A 17,140-nucleotide genomic window follows, 5' to 3' on the forward strand; every position below is an offset into this window, starting at 1 on the left:
TCTTATTAATTGGTGGCGTGGACTTGAGGGGCCAAATGGCCTACTCCTACACCTATTTCTTAATCTCTTATATTCTTATTGGAATATAGGCCCATTCGACTCAATCTTTCCTCATAAGACGAAAATATTATCCCAGGAATAAGTCTGGTGCACCTACGTTGTACTCCCTCCAAGGCAAGTATATTTTTCCTTTGGTAAGGAGACCAAGGTGTGGTCTCACCAAAGACCTGTATAATTGCAGCAAGACTTCCTTACTCTTATAATTCAACTGCCTTGCAATAAAGGATCATCATCATCATAGGCAGTCCCTCGGAATTGAGGAAGACTTGCTTCCACTCTTAAAATGAGTCCTTAGGTGGCTGAACACGTCCAATATGAGAGGCACAGTTCCTGTCACAGGTGGGACAAATAGTCGTTGAGGGTAAGGGAGGGTGGGACAGGTTTGCCGCATTCTCTTTCCGCTGCCTGCGCTTGATATCTGCATGCTCTCGGTGATGAGACTCGAGGTGCTCAGCGCCCTCCTCGATGCACTTCCTCTACTTAGGGCGATCTTTGGCCAGGGACTCTAGGGTGTCAGTGGGGATGTTGCACTTTATCAGGGAGACTTTGAAGCTGTCCTTGTAACGTTTCCTCTGCCCACCTTTGGCTCGTTTGCCATGAAGGAGTTCCAAATAGAGCGCTTGCTTTAGGAGTCTCATGTCTGGCATGCAGACAATGTGGCCTGCCCAGCGGAGCTGATCAAGCGTGGTCAGTGCTTCAATGCTGGGGATGTTGGCCTGGTCAAGGACACTAATGTTGGTGTGTCTGTCCTCCCAGAGGTTTTGTAGGATTTTGCGGAGACATCGTTGGTGGGTATTTCTCCAGCGACTTAAGGTTTCTACTGTACATGGTCCATGTCTCTGAGCCATACAGGAGGGCGGGTATTACTACAGCATTGTAGACATGAGCTTGGTGGCAGATTTGAGGGCCTGGTCTTCAAACACTCTTTTCTTCAGGCGGCCGAACATACCATTTGCTTTCCTAATTACTTGCTGTCGCCGTCAAACCCGCCGGGGAGCGTTACTCCGGCCCCCAACATTACCGGGGATACCCGGGCCCACACACCGGCCCAGACCCTGGGGAGCAGCAGAGCAGGGTAGGGGTATGATGTGGATACAGAGAGACAGAGTGTGGGTGCGCTGTGTGCATTGTACACACACAGTGTATAAGGGCAGGGAGGGCTGTAGGCTGTGTGTGTACCGAATGTAGAGAGAAGGAAGGTTTGGGTTCGGTGCACACGTAGTGCAATATGTACATAGTATATAAATACACACGATGTGTCTGCACTATAATATGGGCTGTAAGTGACCGGGGCCCAGAAGAGGTGAGAGTCTGGGGCCCAGAAGAGGTGAGGGCCCATGGGGCAGCACGGGCCAGCCCACACTGCTATATGCGTGCGCACTAGGTCCATGCAGCAGAGCAGGTCTTCAGTCGTCTTGGTTAATCCTTGCTACTGGATCAAGACCTAGCTCTGTCAAGCCCGTGTGATGGCTGGTGTGCAACGGCCACCACACGTTAAAAAAATCCAAGCACAGGCATCTTCCACCCTTCAAGATATAGTTCGGGACCTGGAATATTAAGTCCTTCATTGAAATACCTGTGAACTTATTTCTTTTTGGGGTGGAGCAAGTCATCCTCGCTTTGAGGAACTGCCTATGATGATGACTTGCTGTACCTGCAATATTAACGTTCTGTGATTCATCTACAGGCACATACAAATCCCTCTAAATACCAATATTTAATAGTCCCTCACCTTTTAAAAATATTCTGTTTTTCCATTGTTCCTACCAGAGTGGATGATTTCACACTTCCCCACATTATACTTCATTTGCCACCTTATTACCCAATCAGTTAACCGGACTTTATCCCTTTGTAATCTCTTTGCATCCTCCTCAAACCTTAGTTTTCCGCCTAGCTTTGTATTGTCAGCAAATGTGGATACATTGCACTCAGTCCCTTCATCCAAGTCATTGATATAGATTGTAAATCGCTGAGGCCCCAGCACTGATCCTTGCAGCACCCCACTAGTTACACCCTGCCATCCTGAAAATGACCCGTTTATTCCTACTCTCAGTTTTCTGTCCATTAACCAATCCTCAATCCATGCTAATATATTACCCCCAATCCTGTGAGTCCTGATCTTGTGTCACAACCTCTTGTGCAGCACCTTATCGAATGCCTTCTGAAAATCGAAATATAGTACATCCACAGGTTCCCCGTATCTACCCTATTTAAACCCCTAAAAATAGATTCATCAAACATGATTTCCCTTTCATAAAACTATCGACTCTGCCAAACCATATTGTGCTTTTCCAAGTGCCCCGTTACCATGCCCTTAATAATAGATACTAGCATTTTCCCTACTATTGATGTCAGGCTAACTGGCCTATAGTTCCCTGTTTTCTCTCCCTCTGTCTATCTTTCTTGAACCATGAGGTTACATTTGCTACCTTCCAATCCATGGGAACTGTTCCAGAATCCAGGGAATTCTGGAAGATCAAAAGCAATGCATCCACTATCTCTGCAGCCACTATTTTTAAAACCCTAGGATGTAGACCATCAGATCTAGGGGATTTGTCAGCTTTTAGTCCCATTAAGTTCTCCAGTACTTTTTCTTTACTAACATTAATTATTTTAATGTCTTCACTCTCATTATTCCTCACAATACAAAATATTGGTTTCTAGGTAAATTATTTTTAAGACTTTTTTTTTTAACACACTAACTTGCACCAAGCACGAAAACACTGAACAAAATGTTAAATACTTACTGCCCCAAGCTTGCACAAACCACTACAAATATTTAAAGCAAAAGGCAGCAGCTCCTTTCCCCTCTGTTCTCAGTTCATATTACGATCTGTGGGTTAGCTCTGTGCTTTGACAAATACTTTCTAGTTTTTTACACCTTTTGACCTACACCCAAATTACAATGGTTTAGTCAGCTTCCACAGCTCACATAGTTACCCCTCCCGCCCCAATTCAGGCACTCACTTACAACTGATTGACTTAACTGCTAACTGCCTTGCAGTTTTTTAAGTTCGAAGTTAAATTCTAAATGTTAAGGCTAAATTTCAGTTTGACCTGCTCACACACTACGACTTAGCAGAGCATCGTCCTCTCACCAAATTCTCAACTTCCCACACTGTTGCATTCCATTCATGTTGCATTCTGTGGTTTAGCTCTGTGCCTCAGCTCAGTGTCCAAATTCATGCTCATCTTTCCCGCAACTCCATGTTTGAACCGCACAATCACATATTCACCCTGCCACAGCACTGAAACGGCCCTTATCAAAGTCACAAATGACATCCAACGTGACTGTAACAGTGGTAAACTATTCCTTCTCATCTTGCTCGACTGGTCTGCAGCCTTTGACACGATTGGTCACACCATCCCCCTCCAATGCCTCTCCTCCATCGTCCAGCTGGGTGGGACTGCCCTCACCTGGTTCCATTCTAACCTATCCAGATGTAGCCAGTGAATCACCTGCGATGGCTTCTCTTCCAGCTACCCCTCCATTACCTCTGGAATCCCCCAAGGATCTATCCTTCGCCCCTTGCTGCCCCTCGGTGACATCATCTGAAAACACGTCAGATGCTGATGACACCAGCTCTACCTCATCACCACTTCTCTCGACCCTTCCACTGGCTCTGATTTCTCATGTTGCTGTCCGACATCCAGCATTGCATGAGCAGAAATTTCCTCCAGCTAAATATTGGGAAGAGTATAGCCATTGTCTTTGGACCCTGCCACAATCTCCGTTCCCTAGCTACCAACTCCATCACTCTCCCTGGCCACTGTCTGAGGCTAAACCAAACCGTTCATAACCTTGAAGTCTTATTTGGGCCCGAAATGAGCTTCTGACCACATATCCGCTCCGTCACCTCCGCCCCTATCTCTGCTGCTGAAACCTTCATCTAATCCTTTTGATACCTTTAGACTTGACTATTCCAATACTCTCCTAACTTGCACCAAGTTCCGTTTACCAATCACCCATGTGCTCACTGATCTACATTGGCTCCCAGTACAACGCCTCAATTTTAAAATTCTCATCCTGGTTTTCAAATCCGTCCATGGCTACAGCACTCCCTACCTTTATAACCTCCTTCAACCCTCTGAGATCTCTGTGCTCCTCCAATTCTGGCCTCCTGCGCAGCCCCGATTTTTACTCGCTCCACCTTTGGCGGCCATGCCTTCATTTGTCCAGGTCCTAACTCTGGAATTCCTTCCCTGAATCTCTCTGCCTCTCTCCTCCTTTAAGACTTCCCTTAAAACCTACCTCTTCGACTAAGCTTTTGGTCACCTGTCCTAATATCTCCTTATGTGGATTGTTTGATAACATTGCTGTAAAGCGCCTTGGAACATTTTATTACATTAAATTAGTTATATAAATGCAAGTTGTTATCTACCTATAGAAACTACCTTGCTGCCATGAACACAAGGGTAGAGAGAAAGTTCAAACCACAACAGTTAGCATCTCTACAGGGTTTGCTCCAATAACTGGACTAGGAGACAGTGCATGCTTAGCTTACATAATGCCACTGTGGCATACATTCATACTGTAAGATATTGTGGAACTAAATGTTTAGGCAGGTCGCCTGCCTGCTCTCTCATCAGGAAAAGTGTATAGTATAGAGGATGGAAATGAATCTTCCAGTACCTACAGAATTCATTCTGCTAATGGGATTTCTGAATTATAATTATTTATATCTTCTGTGCCCACTGTTGTGTAAACAGTAAAATAGCTCCTTTAATCTGTATTAACTATTTCAGTTATTTCACAACCTATAATTTCATGATGTAAAGTTAAAAATAAAATGAAAAGCATTTTCTCTACGGCTTAGTTTATTTAAACATCTGTGCAGATGTTAATTTTGTCCAACATACTGTTTTACAAATTATTATAACAAGAGACCAATGAGTGGAATTGTTTATTTATTGAATTCCACCAAATACTTGCAGGAATTTTTGCTTATCAACTATCTGACCAAACTTAATTGTAAAGTAGAAAACCTCAGTGCTATTGTACTGTTTGAGCTGTAGAATAATATCATTTGCTGCATCCCCCGCATCTCCAATCGGCATGACGTCTTCAACTGGGACGTAAAAGTCATTCCTCTTTCCCCAAAAGGTCAGATGTGAAATCTTCAGTGTGGTGCCCGAGTCATTCAGATACAGCATCCCTATGAAACGTCTTAGATAGTAACTCATACAATAAAGCATGATGATAGCAAAACCTGATAATCCAGTGATATAACTAAGCAGAGCATATTGAACCAGTTCCTGCAGGTAAAAGTAATAAACCGTGGGTAGAAGGGTCACAGTTATGCCAGTCTGCAGGATTTTTAGCTGTGAAATAGCTCTCAAGAATCTTATTCCTTGAAACCTGTATACCATTGTGAAGTGTTCATTATCCGGAAATTTGGATTTTGGCTGCGTCCTGTGCTTCTGACTATCAACAGACATATGCCTGTGTTGAATTTGTCCTCCTGCTGTATTATGCCCTTCATGTGCTTTAAGATGGAGCTGTGCAGTTTCCTGAAGATGTACCACGGCACAAGTATTAAGCCAACCCTTTATTTGGATACTTGAGGCACGCACAGATAACAAAGATCTTGATTGACAAGGTGTTTGACAAAAGCTGATTATGTTCTTAAAAACTGTCACCTGAACAAACAAAAAGTCAGTCTGTAAACTGAAGCCTTATAACAAATATCAATGAACTGTAGTTTTAATAAATCACATCCCGGTACGAGGATATTATATAACAAACAATAAACAACATAATTCAACAATTAAGTTAATTGTGGCTTACAACCAAATTTGCATAGTACATAGAATTGTGCAGGATTTTAAATGAACGATTAAAACTGCCAATGTTGCAAACAAGTTTCAATATTTTTCCAAATAAAATTATCAGTATTTTAGGTTTAGTTCACATACGTCTGTTCCTTGCCCATCCCAAACAAGAAAAAAAGGCATGCATTTATATACAGGTAGTGCCTTTCACGACTACCAGACATCCCAAAGCGCTTTACAGCCAACAAAGTACTTTTTATAGTGTAGTCACTGTTGTAATGTAGGAAACACGGCAGCCAATTTGCACACAGCAAGCTCCCACGAACAGCAATATGATAATGATCAGATAATCTGTTGAAGTGATGTTGATTGAAGGAGAAATATTGGCAAGGACACCCTTCTCTTCTTGAAAATAGTTCTGTGGGATCTTTTATGTCTACCTCAGAGAGCAGACAGGGCATTGGTTTAACATCTCACCTGAAAGACAGCACCTCCAACAGTGCAGCACTCTCTCAGCACTGCACTGGAGTGTCAACCTAGATTTTCATGCTCAAATCTCTGAAGTGAGGCTTGAACGCCACAAGCTTTTGACTCAAGAGGCGAGGGTGCTACCCACTGAGCCACGGCTCAAAGAATGTATTATTCATATAAAATATATTTCTTCTTTGCCAAAAAAATAAGAAATAAGAGCAGGAGTAGGACATACGGATCCTCGAACCTGCTCTGCCTTTTAGAAAGATAGAAAATAGGTGCAGGAGCAGCCATTCGGCCCTTCGAGCCTGCACCACCATTCAATATGATCATGGCTGAACATGCAACTTCAGCACCCCATTCCTGCCTTCTCTCCATACCCCTGATCCTTTTAATACAATCATGGCTGATCCGATCATGGACTCAGGTCCACTTCCCTGACGGCTCTCCATAAACCCTTATCGGTTACGGAACTATCTATCTTTGTCTTAAATTTATTCAATGTCCCAGCTTCCGCAGCTCTCTGAGGCAACATATTCCACAGATTTACAACCCTCAGAGAAGAAATTCCTCTTCATCTCAGTTTTAAATGGGTGGCCCCTTATTCTAAGATTATGCCCCCTAGTTCTAGTCTCCCCATTAGTGGAAACATCCTTCCTGCATCCACCTTGTCCAGCCTCCTCATAATCTTATACGTTTCAATAAGATCAACTCTCATTCTTCTGAATCCCAATGAGTAGAGGCTCAACCTACTCAACCTTTCCTCATAAGTCAACCTAGTGAACCTACTCTGAACTGCCTCCAAAGTATATCCTTTCTTACATAAGGAAACCAAAACTGTACGCAGTATTCCAGGTGTGGCCTCACCAATACCCTGTATAACTGTAGCAAAACTTCCCTGCTTTTAGACTCAATCCCCTTTGCAATAAAGGCCAAGATTGCATTGGCCTTCCTGATCACTTGCTGTACCTGCATACTGTTTCATGCACAACGACCCCATGTCCTGCTGTACTGCAGCACTTAGCAATTTTTCTCCATTTAAATAATAACTTGCTGTTCGATTTTTTCTGCCAAAGTGCATAACCTCACTTTGCAACATTAAACTCCAGCTGCCAATTTTTTGCCCACTCACTTAGCCTGTCTATGTCCTTTTGCAGATTTTTTGTGTCCTCCTCACACATTGCTTTTCCTCCCATCTTTGTATCGTCAGCAAACTTGGCTATGTTACACTCGGTCCCTTCATCCAAGTTGTTAACATATATTATAAATAGTTTGGGTCCCAACACTGATCCCTGCGGCACCCCACTAGTTACTGATTGCCAATCCGAGAATGAACCATTTATCCTGACTCTCTGTTTTCTGTTAGTTAGCCAATCCTCTATCCATGCAAATATATTACTCCCAACCCCGTGAACTTTTATCTTGTGCAGTAACCTTTTATGTGGCACCTTGTCAAATGCCTTCTGAAAGTCCAAATACACCATATCCACTGGTCCCCCATTATCCGCCCTGTTCGTTACATCCTCAAAGAATTTCAGCAAATTTGGCAAACATGACTTCCCCTTCATAAATCCATGCTGACTCTGCTTGACTGAATTATGCTTTTCCAAATGTCCTGCTACTACTTCTTTAATAATGGACTCCAACATTTTCCCAACCACAGATGTTAGGCTAACTGGTCTATAGTTTCCTGCTTTTTGTCTGCCTCCTTTTTTAAATAGGGGCATTACATTTGCAGTTTTCCAATCTGCTGGGAACTCCCCAGAATCCAGGGAATTTTGGTAAATTATAACCAATATATCCACTATCCCCGCTGCTACTTCTCTTAAGACCCTAAGATGCAAGTCATCAGGTCCAGGAGATTTATCCGTCTTTAGTCCCATTATCTGACTGAGTACCACCTCCTCAGTGATTGTGTTATGTTTCTCCCCCCCATCATCATAGACAGTCCCTCGAACGAGGATGACTTGCTTTCACGAATTCTCAGGTGTTTCAATGAAGGACCCGATGTTCCAGTCCTGAACTCCAATTGAGGGTGTGGAAGATGCCCCCTATAGCCCCTTGACTATCCACTGTTGGGATATTTTTTGTGTCCTCCACCGTAAAGACTGACACAAAATATTTGTTCAAAGTTTCTGCCATCTCCATGTTCCCCATCACGAATTCCCCGGTCTCGTCCTCTAAGGGACCAACATTTACTTTAGCCACTCTTTTCCTTTTTATATACTTGTAGAAACTCTTGCTATTTGTGTTTTTATATTTTGTGCTAGTTTACTTTCATAGTCTATCTTCCTTTTCTTAATCATTTTTTTAGTCATTCTTTCCTGGCTTTTAAAAGCTTCCCAATCTTCTGTCCTCCCACTAATTTTGGCCACTTTGTATGCCCTTGTTTTTAATTGGATACCATCCTTTATTTCTTTAGTTAGTCATGGATGGCTATCTTTTCTTTTACAACCTTTCCTCCTCACTGGAATATATTTTTCTTGAGTTATGAAATATCTCCTCAAATGTACGTCACTGTTCATCAACCATCCTACACTTTAATCTATTTTCCCAGTCCATTTTAGCCTACTCTGCCTTCATACTTCTGTAGTCTCCTTTATTTAAGTTTAGTACACTGGTTTGAGATCCAACTTTCTCACTCTCCATCTGATTTTGAAATTCACTCATTCCAAGGGGATCCTTTATATCTTCACCCTACGGATAGTACCGTGGACAGGGTTTGCCAGAAGGGGGCTGGGGTCAGTAAGTTGCATTATACTTCATAATGACAGAACAGTGGTTCATTACACAGAACATATCTGCTCTAGCTCCTGGGCAGTCAGTCACTCCTTCCCTGAAGAGCAGCCTCTGGATAGGCTGGGGTTGTTTTCTTTGGAACAGAGGAGGCTGCGAGGAGACCTAATTGAGGTGTATAAAATTATGAGTGGATAGGAAGGACCTATTCCCTTTAGCAGAGGGGTCAATAACCATAGATTTAAAGTCAGTGGTCGGAGGTTTAGAGAATGTATTTTTTCACCCTGTGGTGGGGCTCTGGAACGCAGTGCCTGAAAGGGTCGTGGAGGCACAAACTCTCAGAGCATTTAAAAACGTATTGGATGTGCACCTGAGGTGACGTAACCTACAGGGCTATGGACCAAGAGCTGGAAAGTGGGATTAGGCTGAATAGCTCTTGGTCGGCTGGCACGGACACGATGGGCCCAATGGCCTCCTTCCTTGTTGTAAGTTGCTCTGATTCTCTGACAGCAGGCTGTGCGGTGGCCCGGCGAGCCATGGTGTGGGGCAGTGGTGTACAACACCCAGTGCACCTACCCTGCTCAGGGCCAGCCGATACATGGCGTCCTTCACGTCCCGCAGCGGTCGGCAAGCAGCGGAGCGTCGAGTTTCGCCGACAAATCTAACCGCAGCCGGCTGCAGATATTTCTCCAGCTCGGGTTTCCCTCACAACTTCAGTGCCTTCAGTGCCGCGCCGGCGATCGAGGCCCTCCTCGTAACGCCGTGCATTCTGGGCAGTGTAGTCCGTTGCCTCGGCAACGCCCGCCCTGCGGCCCGCGGTAACCCCGCGCACGGCACTACATTTCCCAGGATTCAGCGGGGGGCGTAGGCCGCGGCACGGCACGCCTGCGCATTGGGGGCCGGGGTAAAGCCGGCCTGGGAGTCATTGACAACAGCGCAAGATGGCGGCGGGCGGGCGAGACTGTGAGCAGGACAGGAGCGTGCTGTGTTTGTTTGATGTGGATGGGACCCTCACTGAAGCCCGGCAGGTAGGTGCCGGTTCCTCGGGCCGGTGGACAGAGTTCAATCCCGGGAGCGGCCGGCCGGCCGGCGTGAATGGGAGGCGGGCCGGGCCCGGCCCGGCCCATTCATGTGGAGTTGTCCAAAGGAGCACTTTCCTCTTGTTACACACAGATTGGACCTTTACTCAACAAAACCACAAGGCGACACTGGGATTTCCTAGTGTCATCCAACCAAAAACCTAACTAAAGTGCCCCCTCCCTTTTTTAAAGGCACAACTAATAAAGAACTAAACCGTAAAACAAAAAGAAAGACTTATATTTATATAGCGCCTTTCATGACCGCCGGACGTCTCTAAGCGCTTTACAGCCAATTAAGTACTTTTGGAGTGTGGTCACTGTTGTAATGTGGGTAACAAAGCAACTTAAAACATTAAATGTTTTCACCCATGTCCACTATGCCCTCCAGTGCAGCTTTTGATGCACTTTTGTTGGAAACCTTGTTTCAGCGCCTTTGCATATCCATACATTTTAAAGAAACTTGTCCATAAAGTGGGTAGGTTCGGTTTTGAAATTGTGGTCTTTCATACGGCACCTTGCACTGATTTACACACTGCTGTCGCCCTTTAGAAAATCACTCTGGACATGGATGAATTCATGCAACGCTTAAAGAAAAAAGTGAAAGTTGGAGTTGTGGGCGGTTCTGACCTCGATAAAATTAAAGAGCAGCTGGGAGACGAGGGTGAGTTTATTGTACACAGGGTGAGGCGGGCACCTGCACCTTGTACCGAGCTTCACATTGTCAATCTCCCTCCCACTTTACACGCTTTTTCATACAAATGTAAAGGCGATCACTGAAGAGCTCGATAATGACAAAGTCTAACCACCTGCGACCTATCCAGCATTTGATTTAAAATAAATCTCAACTGTTGAAAACTTGTGAAGCTTATTCGAATCGATGGTGAAGGTTCTGTTTGAGGTAACCAATCAGAACAATAAAGACGTGGCAATTGCGCCAGCGTACCAATGAGCAAATAGACAGGAAATGATGGAGCCACAAGTCCATCAATAACAAAGTCGCTAACTTGGATCACAATAATAGACTCGCGCTGCATTTATTCTGCAGTATGGTTCCAGCTGGGCAGCCCCGTTTTTACTGCCTGCCTCAAACTGCAGTTCTCCTGCCTTGGAGAGGTTACATGCTTTATCAGAACTCGCCCCCCAGTGGTTAAAATTTAAATGTTCAGTGAAAGCTTATGCACTCTTTGAACATTTAAATTATTAGGTAAGCTTAACAAGTGGCCAGGATGTCCAAGCAAGGTCCAAAAACCCAAGCCGTGTGTGACACCCTCCACCAGTGTTCTTGTACCACTTCTCTGGAGTTGGGTGGGGGGTTTGATGTCTGGATACTGTGACTTTAGCCCAGTAATGTCAATTCACCAATCCATGGATCCAATAACACAAATATTATAGATCACAAAAACAACACTAATTCAAAGACATAAAGTCATAGTCTATCAAATAACATTAAGTCACTATTATACCTTTGGTTTATAACTGTCAGAATCAGTGCTCTAAATAGCATTGATTCAGTTAAAGAAGCAAAATATTATTGAATCAATGGCCTCGAGATCTAAAGCCCCACCTTCCAATCGGGGGGGTAATATATCAGCAACGCGCAACCCGACCCCATTACCGCACATTTAAAATTTAAAGTGCATAATTCAGGGCACAGAAGAGCCTTCCGCATAAGGCAGGCTGGTGCCTCTGAACCATACCAAAGTCGTGACCTGATGACACCATCAGCGTCGCAACTTAAAAATTTGACAGAAACGAGGGGGAGGCTCGATTCCCGGCAGTTCATCGGAGGTGGGAACAGCTGTCTCCACAGAATTAGTGGCTTTTTCAGCATCCCTCGTGGGCCAGGAGTTGCTCCCCCAAATCACCCGAGGAAACCTTCGGCCAGTTGGAGCTTCTTTTCTCTTCCCTATCCACCCCCCCAGTTTGCCAATTCTGCTCCCATCCCTGATTGTGGACTGGAGCTTCCCCAACCCACACAATTGCTGCTCTTCCTCGCCCAATCAATCAACCGGCACTTCCTACCCCATTCTCCCCATCTCCCGATTTTATTTTATTCAATTACGGGATGTGGGTGTCGCTGCCAAGTCCAGCATTTATTGCCAATCCCTAATTGCCCTTAAGAAGGTAGTGGTGAGCAGCCTTCTTGAACCACAGCAGTCGTGTGGTAAGGTACTCCCATAGTGCTGTTAGGTAGGGTATTCCAAGATTTTGACCCAGCGACAATGAAAGAACAATTATATATTTCCAAGTCAGATGCTGTGTGACTTGGAGGGGAACTTGAAGGTGATGGTGTTCCCATGCGGCTGCTGCCCTTGTCCTTCTAGGTGGTAGAGGTCGCGGGTTTGGGAGCTGCTGCCGAAGAAAACTTGGTGAGTTGCTGCAGTGCATCTTGTAGATGGTACACACTGCAGCCACGGTGCACCGGTGGTGGAGGGAATGAATGTTTAAGGTGGGGGATGGGGTACTTTGGCCTGGATGATGTTGAGCTTCTTGAGTGTTGTTGGAGCTGCACTCATCAGGCAAGTGGAGAGTATCCCATCACACTCCTGACTTGTAGATGGTGGAAAGGCTTTGGGGAGTCAGATGGTGAGTCACTCATCACAGAATGCCCAGCCTCTGACCACAGTATTTATGTGACTGGTCCAGTTAAGTTTCCAGTCAATGGTGACTCCCAGGATGTTAGTGGTGGGGGATTCGGCGATGGTAATGCCATTGAATGTCATGGGGAGTTGGTTATTGCTTGGCATTTGTGTGGTTTGAATGTTACTTGCCACTTATCAGCCCAAGCCTGAATGCCGTCCAGGTCTTGCTGCATTCGAGCATGAACTGCTTCATTTTCTGAGGAGTTGCGAATGGAACTGAACACTGTGCAATCATCAGTGAACATCTCCACTTCTGACTTTATAAAGAAAGATTTGCATTTATATAGCACTTTTCACGACCACCGGACATCTCAAAGTGCTTTACAGCCAATGAAGTACTTTTGTAGTGTAGTCACTGTTGTAATGTGGGAAACGCGACAGCGAACTTGCGCACAGCAAACTCCCACAAACAACAACGTGATAATGACCAGATAATCTGTTATTTTTTGTTATGGTGATTGAGGGATATATATTGGCAAGGACACTGGGGATAAATGCCCTGCTCTTCAAAATAGTGCCATGGGATCTTTTAAGTCCACCTGAGATGGCAGACGGGGCCTCGGTTTAACATCTCATCCGAAAGACGGCACCTCCAACAGTGCAGTATTTCCTTAGCACTGCACTGGAGTGTCAGCCTAATTTTATGTGCTCAAGTTCCTGGAGTGAGAATTGAACCCACAACCTTATGACTCCGATGCAAGCGCTGCCCACTGAGCCAAGCTGACACTCTTATGATGAAGGGAAGGTCATTGATTCCTAACAAACCAGTTCTAACTCAATCCATGTGACAGTTAATGCAGAGACTAGGGTCCTGAACTTAAGGAAAGGTAATTTCGATGGTATGAGACGTAAATTGGCTAGAATAGACTGGCAAATGATACTTGGAGGGTTGACGGTGGATAGGCAATGGCAGACATTTAAAGATCACGTGGGTGAACTTCAACAATTGTACATCCCTGTCTGGAGTAAAAATAAAACGGGAAAGGTGGCTCAACCGTGGCTAACAAGGGAAATTAAGGATAGTATTAAATCCAAGGAAAGGCATATAAATTGGCCAGAAAAAGCAGCAAACCTGAGGACTGAGAGAAATTTTGTAATTCAGCAGAGGAGGACAAAGGGTTTAATTAGGAGGGGGAAAATAGAGTATTAGAGGAAGCTTGCCGGGAATATAAAAATTGACTGCAAAAGCTTCTATAGGTATGTGAAGAGAAAAAGATTAGTGAAGACAAAGACAAACACAAACGTAGGTCCCTTGCAGTCAGATTCAGGTGAATTTATAATAGGGAACAAAGAAATGGTAGACCAGTTGAACAAATACTTTGGTTCTGTCTTCACGAAGGAAGGCACAAATAACCTTCCGGAAGTACTAGGGGATCGAGTGTCTAGTGAGAAGGAGGAACTTATTAGGTGGGAAATTGTGTTAAGGAAATTGATGGGATTGAAGGCTGATAAATCCCTGGGGCCTGATAGTCTGCATCCCAGAGTACTTAAGGAAGTGGCCTAGAAATAGTGGATGCATTGGTGATCATTTTCCAACAGTCTATCGACTCTGGATCAGTTCCTGTGGATTGGAGGGTAACTAATGGAACACCACTTTTTAAAAATGGAGGGAGAGAGAAAATGGGTAATTATTGATCGGTTAGCCTGACATCAGTAGTGGGGGAAATGTTGGAATCAATTATTAAAGATGAAATAACAGCTCATTTGGAAAGCAGTGACAGGATCGGTCCAGATCAACATGGATTTATGAAAGGGAAATCATGTTTGACAAATCTTCTAGAATTTTTTGAGGGTGTAACTAGTAGAGTGGACAAGGGAGAACCAGTGGATGCGGTGTATTTGGACTTTCAAAAGACTGTTGACAAGGTCCCACACGAGAGTGCTGTGCAAAATTAAAGCACATGGTATTGGGGGTAATGTATTGATGTGGATAGCGAACTGGTTGGCACACAGGAAGCAGAGAGTCGGGATAAACAGGTCCTTTTCAGAATGGCAGGCAGTGACTAGTGGGGTGCCGCAGGGCTCAGTGCTGGGACCCCAGCTATTTACAATACACATTAATGATTTAGATGAAGGAATTGAGTGTAATATCTCCAAGTTTACAGATGACAATAAACTGGGTGGTGGTGTGAGCTGTGAGGAGGATGCTAAGAGGCTGCAGGGTGACTTGGACAGGTTAGGTGAGTGGGCAAATGCATGGCAGATGCAGTATAATGTGGATAAATGTGAGGTTATCCACTTTGGGGGCAAAAACACGAAGGCAGAATATTATCTGAATGGCGGCAGATTAGGAAAAGGGGAGGTGCAACGAGACCTGGGTGTCATGGTATATCAGTCATTGAAAGTTCGTATGCAGGTACAGCAGGCAGTGAAGAAGGCAAATGGTATGTTGGCCTTCATAGCTGGGGGTTTTGAGTATAGGAGCAGGGAGGTCTTACTGGAGTTGTACAGGGTTTTGGTGAGGCCTCACCTGGAATATTGTGTTCAGTTTTGGTCTCCTAATCTGAGGAAGGACGTTCTTGCTGTTGAGGGAGTGCAGCGAAGGTTCACCAGACTGATTCCTGGGATGGCTGGACTGACATAATGAGGAGAGACTGGATCGACTGGGCCTTTATTCACTGGAGTTTAGAAGGATGAGAGAGGATCTCATAGAAACATATAAAATTCTGACGGGACTGGACAGGTTAGATGCAGGAAGAATGTTCCCGATGTTGGGGAAGTCCAAAACTAGGGGACACAGTCTAAGGATAAGGGGTAAGCCATTTAGGACTGAGATAAGGAGAAACTTCTTCACTCAGAGAGTTGTTAACCTGTGGAATTCCCTACCGCAGAGAGTTGTTGATGCCAGTTCGTTGGATATATTCTAGAGAGAATTAGATGTGGCCCTTACGGCTAAAGGGATCAAGGGGCATGGAGAGAAAGCAGGAAAGGGGTACTGAGTTGAATGATCAGCCATGATCTTATTGGTGCAGGCTCAAAGGGCCGAATGGCCTACTCCTGCACCTATTTTCTATGTTTCTATGTCAGAAGTGACAGGGGCAATAGTGGCTTTATCATGTCTGATACTAGAATAGGAAATGGGCCATCTGGTTGCAGATGAGTAGGAATTGCAATAGAAATTCAGGAATGGCAAAATAAATTGTGGAATTGAAAACTGATATTCTGAATGTAACCTTTAAATAATAGCATGAGTGATAATATTTGTTCAGCCACAAAAGGTCGGTAAGAATTTAAGTGCAACATAAATAGGGAAACAGAAAAGGCTTTGTGTTGCATCAAGCCTGCTGATTCAGAGAGCCATTGATGTAAACTGAGCTTAGTATATGGATCTGCCAATGAGAACTGAGATGAGCTGCTCAGGTTATGCCAATTTTTTTGATTAAAACTATAAGGAGATAATGTTTGCCCCAATGTCATCAAATGGAAAACCTAACAAAAGTGCCCCTTTTTTAAGAGGGACACAACTAATAGAAAACTTAAACTAAAGGAAACTTAAAACATGTTTATTCTATCCACCTTGCCTTGCTGTGCCACTTGTGCGGAAGGCCTCGAGCGTACCAGTGGACACCACGTGCTCCTTTTGCAAGGCTACTCGGTCGGGGATAAAACGGCGCAAGAGATTCAGGCTGTCGGAGCGACCACCCCCACAGGCCGAGTCTAACCTGGACCTGTGGATGGCCATCTTAGCCAGACCCCACCCAGCTTATGCTGCTGGCTCTCAATAGGACATCTCCACAGTGTATGCCTTTTTATTTCCATATATGCACACATAGTGAATGAGATTTTTTAAATATAGAATTACTCTTGTTGCTGCCAACAGGGTCAGTGGTGCGATTGGCCCTCGTGTCCCTGGGCTAGGGAGGAGGGAATATCAGTCAATTCCTGTTTCTGATTGTGTGTGGCTTTGGCTAATCGCTTGATCTGCCATACATTTTTGTAAACTACCAACTACATAGCTTTGTTACAGTACATTTAGAGTGATTCAATATGCTGTTATGTTATAAAATATTTAGTAATGCAACATAGACTATTTAATGATGGCTGTTTTAATTTCTTATAGAAACATAGAAACATAGAAAATAGGTACAGGAATAGGCCATTCGGCCCTTCGAGCCTGCACCGCCATTCAATGAGTTCATGGTTGGACATGCAACTTCAGTACCCCATTCCTGCTTTCTCGCCATACCCCTTAATTCCCCGAGTAGTATTTGTTCTGGTGTGTAGATGGTACATTGTTCAACAGTGAAACAACAACTAAAGCAAGCCATGTTAATTAAGTTCATGAATGGACAAATATATTGTATTATGGCATCAGGAAAGTGAACATCTTGGTTAAACCCCTGTACTGGATTTTAAAATGTCTGCTCTATTTTCGTTTCA

At 44.3% G+C, this 17,140-nt stretch overlaps 2 protein-coding genes across 2 annotated transcripts in view; one reads left to right on the forward strand and one right to left on the reverse strand.

Annotated features, from left to right (window-relative positions):
• Window positions 1–4,860: 4,860 nt before the first annotated feature.
• tmem186 (transmembrane protein 186) lies at window positions 4,861–9,798 on the reverse strand. The gene is made up of 2 exons (XM_070856704.1): window positions 9,616–9,798; window positions 4,861–5,700 (listed from the first exon to the last, which is right to left on the reverse strand). The coding sequence occupies exons 1-2, from the start codon at window positions 9,637–9,639 to the stop codon at window positions 4,969–4,971; spliced, it is 756 nt and encodes a 251-aa protein (XP_070712805.1). The 5' UTR covers window positions 9,640–9,798; the 3' UTR covers window positions 4,861–4,968.
• Window positions 9,799–9,948: 150 nt separating this feature from the next.
• pmm2 (phosphomannomutase 2) overlaps window positions 9,949–17,140 on the forward strand; it is a 27,521-nt gene continuing 20,329 nt past the window's right edge. Inside the window, exons 1-2 of the mRNA XM_070901745.1 lie at window positions 9,949–10,067; window positions 10,668–10,779. Of these exons, the coding sequence (XP_070757846.1) occupies window positions 9,981–10,067; window positions 10,668–10,779 (199 nt within the window). The 5' untranslated portion in view covers window positions 9,949–9,980. The remainder of the gene's footprint in view (window positions 10,068–10,667; window positions 10,780–17,140) is intronic.

Source organism: Pristiophorus japonicus, chromosome 15 (assembly GCF_044704955.1).
Source record: "Pristiophorus japonicus isolate sPriJap1 chromosome 15, sPriJap1.hap1, whole genome shotgun sequence".
NCBI classification, from domain to species: Eukaryota; Metazoa; Chordata; class Chondrichthyes; family Pristiophoridae; genus Pristiophorus; species Pristiophorus japonicus.

Excerpts from the sequence above, each read along its gene's own strand:
- tmem186 (XM_070856704.1), bottom strand. The coding sequence starts at position 9,639 with ATGTATCGGCTGGCCCTGAGCAGG. Across the intron at positions 5,701-9,615 it reads ATCGGCTGGCCCTGAGCAGG|GTGACAGTTTTTAAGAACAT; the intron begins GTAGGTGCACTG and ends TTGTTTGTTCAG.